The sequence below is a fragment of the Monopterus albus genome, unplaced genomic scaffold, assembly GCF_001952655.1.
Source record: "Monopterus albus unplaced genomic scaffold, M_albus_1.0 scaffold290.1, whole genome shotgun sequence".
Taxonomy (NCBI): Eukaryota; Metazoa; Chordata; class Actinopteri; order Synbranchiformes; family Synbranchidae; genus Monopterus; species Monopterus albus.
In genome coordinates, this window is record NW_018128170.1 from 907753 (window position 1) to 914593 (window position 6841).

The 6841-nt window shown below is 42.3% G+C and overlaps 1 protein-coding gene across 1 annotated transcript in view; it reads left to right on the top strand.

The window, feature by feature from the left end:
• The window catches only part of frmd6 (FERM domain containing 6), a 25309-nt gene that overhangs the window by 11797 nt on the left and 6671 nt on the right, over positions 1-6841 (top strand). Inside the window, exons 5-10 of the mRNA XM_020622858.1 lie at positions 803-882; positions 2221-2297; positions 2416-2602; positions 3546-3701; positions 3916-3981; positions 4275-4343. Of these exons, the coding sequence (XP_020478514.1) occupies positions 803-882; positions 2221-2297; positions 2416-2602; positions 3546-3701; positions 3916-3981; positions 4275-4343 (635 nt within the window). The remainder of the gene's footprint in view (positions 1-802; positions 883-2220; positions 2298-2415; positions 2603-3545; positions 3702-3915; positions 3982-4274; positions 4344-6841) is intronic.

Genomic DNA, 6841 nt, shown 5'->3' on the forward strand with positions numbered 1-6841 from the left:
CATTCCTGAAATGCCTCTCTGAACATTGTGAAATCCCCAAGGAAAACAGACCACCCACTCCCTGTGTGTCACCCACTGTCCCCCCTGAGCAGCTTCCTCACTGTTTGGAGGCTCTACCTTCGATGAAAGAACAATATATACAACAGTGGTGAATGCAAGAAAGATGCTGACGATAGTAAATAGGATTTCATATGAAATCCTTCATACGAATCAAATTCAATGATTGATGATGAATCAATGAATCAAATTCAATCATTCAAATATCAATCAAATTCATACAAAATCCTATTTACCATAATCTATTTAGAGACCGTTTTCATCATGTCCCCGGTGATACTACAAGTTCTATAGCCAATTTTTAATGCCTAGTTAATTTTCACCTGCCCTGTAGTCTTCAGGACAGTTTCCACATTAGTTAAAATATGTGCATTGACATTGTGTCAGAGGGGCTCAGCTCCTGCTCTTCGTTTGCTTTGGCTTTTCAGTGAGCTCTCGTCGTAGAGAAGCTCAGAGTTGTCAGATCAGCAGGCCTGCAGCTCATGAAAGGCGTCACTTCAGGAGCGGATTAGGACATGACAGAGAGGGATGAAGAAATGAGAGGCAACACCAGAGGCTCTGAGTACAAAGGGAAGTGCAGAGGCTGTCTGATGTGATTGTTCTGAGGCAGTCTTTGAACAGGGCTCGTTTGGGGCGAACGCCTCGGAGAACACATAAACACGAATGCCCCTGTACATCCAGATACACACACATACATACAGAAAGAGAGAGTAAGCTAAAACCTCTCTCTTTCCTCCTCTGACAGATAATGAACACATCTATATGGAGTTGGACCAGAAACTATCCAAATACTGCCCCAAAGAATGGAAGAGAGAAGCCAGCAAGGTAAGAAATGAGGTGCAGGATTATTGGCTTTCCATCAGAGGTTTGATGCTGAGCAGAGGGCTGCGAGTCTACATTTCAAAGCTTCACAGATAACATTTAAATTACATAACTTAACAGCCTAAGTTACACACTTGGATCTAATAGATCCTCTGCCTGAGTTTCCTGGGAAAAAAAGATTATTCATCCAACTAAATTTCAGCTTCAGCAAGATGTGGTTCTCCGCCAACAAGATGTGGACATTTTAACTCTCCTCAAATGCCTAGTCTCTATTTTGAACATATAAATTGCAGGTAACTTTGCATATTTGACTGCAGAATATGTCAAATTAAATAATTTCCTTGTTTCTTTATGTTTTGGCTAAACAAACGGTTCATGCTTTGGGAAATAGCCTTATTCAATGTCTCTTAGTCAGTGTCTCTGACTGTAGTAGATGATACCAGATGCAGTTGATGACAGGCTTTGGTCTCTACAGACTTGATGATGGTACCACACACTTACCACCACCTCACTGGAACGACAACACACTAGGAGGTCACAGCATCTGGCTGTTGTTCACCAAGAATGGTGAATGTCAGTAAAACCACAAATGATTATTTTTACTTTTTTCTTTGTGTGTGGCTTAGACAAATAATGTGTTAACTAATTTGCTGGTGTCTGAAGGCATGTTTTTAAACTAGCCTTCCAGGTTTTACGCTAAGATAAGATAAGCTAAGATAATCCCTTTCTGGCTCCAGTTCCACTGTTATGATCTTCTCTCTCTGTTCTTTCAGAGCAACATGACAACACATCTTTCCCAAAATGTTAAACTATTTCTTTAATGCCTCATAGCTGAAATAATTTTGCTGTTTTACTGTTGCGTTTGCAAACATTAGTGATGTAAACAAACCATGGACTGCATCAAAATATTTAAATGACTTTATCTAGTTTGTCGTGATTTCACTGTATCACCACAGTGTGGGTCAGTGAAGGTGCTGAGGAGACGATCTTTTTAACATTTTAATCACAGACTGTCCCTTTAACGGGAGCTGAAAATCACTGGAACTCCAAGTTATCACCATGGGATGTTTTTCTTTGTTGTACCTTTGATAGTCTCAAATATAAACTGACGTCACAAACACAGGTGTGCTGTGTTTGCTTATATCATCTTATAACATCTGAGACATGAATATTTTATAGCAGTTTGCTCTTTCAAGCTGAAGACAGAGTCATAGCTGTACGTTAAAAACTACTCGTCTAACATTTGTCACTATACACTTCACCTAACTATTACTTAGGTCGCCTGATAAAACTGACACTACATTTGCCTGTTGTAGACAGATTTCCACTTGTGTTTTCCAGGGCATCGACCAGTTCGGACCTCCAGTGATCATTCACTTCAGAGTTCAGTATTACGTTGAGAATGGGAGACTGATCAGGTAAGTACACCCCCTCGAATGTACGCAACTTAAAGACACGTGTAATATTACATGCCTGTACAGACTGCTCTGACATCACTCAGTTTAGCATCAGCCCACCTATCTGTCTGCCCTGCAGTGACCGCGCAGCCAGGTACTACTACTACTGGCACTTGAGGAAACAGGTGCTGCTCTCTCAGTGCGTCCAAAGGGAGGAGGCCTACTTCCTCCTGGCCACCTTCGCCCTACAGGCCGACCTCGGCAACTTCAAACGCAACAAGCACTTTGGGAAGTACTTTGAACCCGAAGCCTACTTCCCCCCGTGGGTGAGTGTGTCTAACATGTCCTGTCAAACTTATTAGAGAAGAAGATGTGGCTTCTGGTGGAAACATACAAGAACCTTTAAAATAATGTGAAATGTGAGTAATACAGTAAACACTTGGCTGTTTTAGACTGTTAAATCCCTCTGTGGCACGTCTGTCTGATATTCCAGTGAGTCAACTTTGTAAAACATCAGTGACTTAAATAGGTCTAAGCTGCAGAAGACCAAAAATAAAGTACTGCATCTCTGTGTGAGAAGCTGAAATATACAGCCATGTTTGTTTATTTCACAGCCGAGTTAGGCTGTCAGGCTGTGTTCAGTGTCCTGGCCTGCTGTGTTTACAGGGTCTGTAGCCACCTTCCATTAATTTCACTGACCAAACACTTAATGACAGCTCCACATCTGAGCATGTGGGATAATGAGAACTGGGGCGCCATGTTTATTTTTGTCACTGGAAGTGGCACACATGCTGTGTTTTTTTTTTTTAAATCTTGAGACATGCTTGAGCTGGCATGACTATTCTGGCCACACTCCCATCCCCCACCCCCACCCCAAACCAGTGCCACCTCACTGGCTAGGACAGCCACACCCATCTGATTGCCCTTCACTTCTTGTGATTAGCCTCCTGCCTCCTTATCCCCATTCGAAACCAGCGGTGACAGGAAATTATTTGATGATGAGCGCTGCCCTACAGTAAATCTGCCACATATTTAGGTGCTTAGAAAGCTTATTTACAAAGTCTTCAAATAGCACGTTCAAAGTTAAGTGAGTGCATCTTCACTTCCTGCCTCTGGCTGTGTTTCAGTCTCTCCACAGTGACATCTGTTTGCCCTGTGGCAGGCAGCTTCGTTACCTTCACTGGCAAACTTTGCTGCCAATCTGCTGTAATGAGCCTGTACAACTTCAGGGCAGCCACGTCTGACGTTTCCCTCTCTCTACCCGCTCAGGTGATAGCCAAGCGTGGCCGTGAATACATCCTGAGGCATATCCCAAACATGCACAAAGACCAGTTTGCTCTCACGGCTTCAGAGGCGCACCTCAAATACATTAAGGAGTGTGCCCAGCTTGATGACGTCACTGTCCACTATTATAGACTTTACAAGGTGAGAGGTGGAAATGATGTGTTCAGTACCTACCTCTTGTATTAATAAATGTTTCTACACAGATGGCATTACTGTTTCTATCCAAAATGGCGAATGTGCAGTACTGCCTTCCAGAATCTGATCTTTTGGTGTTTGGCTAAGTGAGCAGTTAATGCACTGATTTCAGGTTGCTATGATTTAACTCAATCTTCTTATCTATGATCTGTTTCAACAGGACAAGAAGGAAGTAGAGGCATCTCTTACATTGGGACTGACTTTACGTGGGATCCAAATATTCCAGGTACACTTTCTTATTTAAATTAAGCCTGTGAATAACACAGATTTTAAGATTGTCCCTTAGATTCCTTGAGACGTCGAGACGTTGAGACTGATTACAGTTTACTACTTTGCTTCCCACATTACTTTTACCTAACTTCTGCATGACAAAATGACTCCTGAAAGTCTTAAGATGTGACTGCATTGACAGTGGCTGTACACAGTGTTAGCCATCGCCTGGCGCTGTACTGACTGCCGTTCTGCTGTTTACCAGTATTATAACCCACTGTGGCACGTGTCTGTGATCCTGTGTTACAGAACGTTGGCTCTGTGAGGCAACTGTTGTACGACTTCCCCTGGACCAATGTCGGGAAACTGGTGTTTGTGGTGAGTCAGAACTTTTTTCTTCAGGGCACATAGCTCAGAGGAACTTTATTTATTTAACTTCTTCCATTGATGTTGAAACCCAGAGATCACCTGGCTTATGCCACCCTTTGTGAAAACTTAACTCCTGCTTGAGATTGTGGAAAGTTTTACACAAGACCTTGTTTTTTTTCTTCACACTGCTGTTTTATCTTAGCCTGGAACTAATCAGGGATTTAGAAAGACTTTCCTCGCATGTGTACGCGTGCACACACATACGCAGTATACTATAGGAAAATTTCCAAGTAATCAGCAGCAGTATTTTCATTGATATTTTCTCTCATTCTTTCATCTGTTTTATCAATTATCATCGGTTTCCCTGTGCCCCCGTTAAATCTTCCCATCTCGACTCTGAGTCATCCTGTCATTAAGCTGAGCACAGCAGCTGGTTAATTTGCTTCCATAGGGTTCCTGTTATCACAGGAAGGCAGAGAAGCCTTCTATATATCTGTTTGATTCTGATGTCTTCGTGTTTTCTGCCAGTTGGCTGTTAATCTCAATTAAGGGAGGCCATCGATGCTCAACACTGCTGTTGCACAAAATTAAGGTCCTTGTGATTCTTCTTTGTTTTTATACAGCTGAATAGATTTTACAGGGAGGTTTCATGATTGTAAACGGCTTCTGAGAAACTTGAGTTTTCCCAGAAAGTTGAAGGGTTCAGTCCAAGAGCAAATTTAGCTTTGGCCATATTTTGGCGCAAACAACTAACTGTTGCATCTGCCACACATTTCACAGTAAACACATCCTGTTTTCCTCATTCCTGTTGTTTTTTGGTGGTTTCCTTGCGAATACTATCTGCAGCGTCGTGAGAGTGAAATGCGGGTGGCGTGGCTGTGGTTTTGCTGTGGATGTGAGCGGCCTGTCATGGTCCTGTTCCACCCTTCTCCTGAATAACAGACTTTCTCCTCTACCCCACCCATGGGTCACATCATCCAACACTGCTGCCACCACGTCTGCAGCCACTGCCAAATGAGCCAAAGAACGAAGTAGGACGGACGGACGTGTTGGTCTATAGACACCAGATGTTGTGATGGTTTCAGGGGGATTTTGGATTCAGGCTTTTTGGCCAGGATGATTTATCTCATCAAGGTTTTAAGGAAGGACGAGCATGATTTCTGCTTGGTATTTGGAAAGGGTGGGATTCAGTGTTTCTGATGCACTAAGAGGAAACAAAGTTTACTTCTCTTAAGCTTGTGATAGTTTGATCACTGCTCCCTGTGAAGGCTGATATGAAGTCATCACCCTCAAGTCCAGTGCTGTTGGATTTTAGACCGACTTTAGCTGCTGACTCACTGGTATTCTGGTTGATGCTGGTCTTATTGAGGGGTTGTTGGATTAAACATCCCCTTAGAGATGCCAGGAATTTTCGATGTGTGTGGTCTGTTATTGAAAGGAGACAAATTCTGTCCTTCTATAATGTGCAGAGAGTTCAGATGGACAAACCATATATATTGCATGAAACTAGAAATGCCCTGAACACTTTTTAACACCAGGCTGCTGCCGCTGTGTGTATTTAATCTGGAATCGAGTTACCACCGGCAGGGAAGCCATTCATTCAGAATGTTTTTTTTAATTATATTTGCTTTTATTAAAACTTCTGCATGAATGGATGGATGATGGGAAAGATAACTATCCGCAGAGCTGGTTGTGTATGGTTTAAAAATACTGTGCATTGACAGTATAACACTATAATGATAACATTTGGGTTTTAATTATCTTGAATACTGGATTTTGGCTGGTGTGAGCCAGCCATGTTTGTTTACACTGGCACCTCCTTCTCTTCATTTGTACACAGATGTTTACTTTGAACATACAGGCAAACAAACCAGTTTCTAAATGCAGAAAACTGGTATAAAACCAGTTCCAGAACAGGGGCCTGGTGGCCTAGGTGTTTAGGCATTGGCCATGCACCACGTTGTCCTTCGTTTGTGTTGGGTCAGAGATCTTTGTCGCATATCTTTCCTTATTTCTTTATTTCCTCACTTCCTGTCACTTTTCTGCCATGCAATAAAGACACAACATGCACAACATAAAGATTGAAAGAGAGAACTATCCTAGAACATGTTTAGTATCACTCAGAAAATGGCAAATTGTGGCATTTCTGAGTGGCCTAACTTACCCTGAAAATAACAATGTACACAATGTTCAGCTAAGACATGTAGCCTGTAAATATAGCGAGCAAAAACATCTTAGAGCTCACAGGTTTAAAATATAAAATACAACTGTAATGCAACTGTATCCTGTGCTGATTCACTCAGTTTGACTCATTCACACCTGGCTGCTGCCCAGTACGGTTTCAGTGTTTCACTGGTGGCTGGGAGGAGCCGCAGAGGGACAGTTTGTTGAGGTTAAAGACAAATACTCAGTTTTAGGGATAAGAGAAATTTTCCTTAAGTTTTTCTGCCAGTCCAGCAAATCATGCAGTGTCCAGGATGCAGAGAAAACCTTTTTTTGTTTTATAG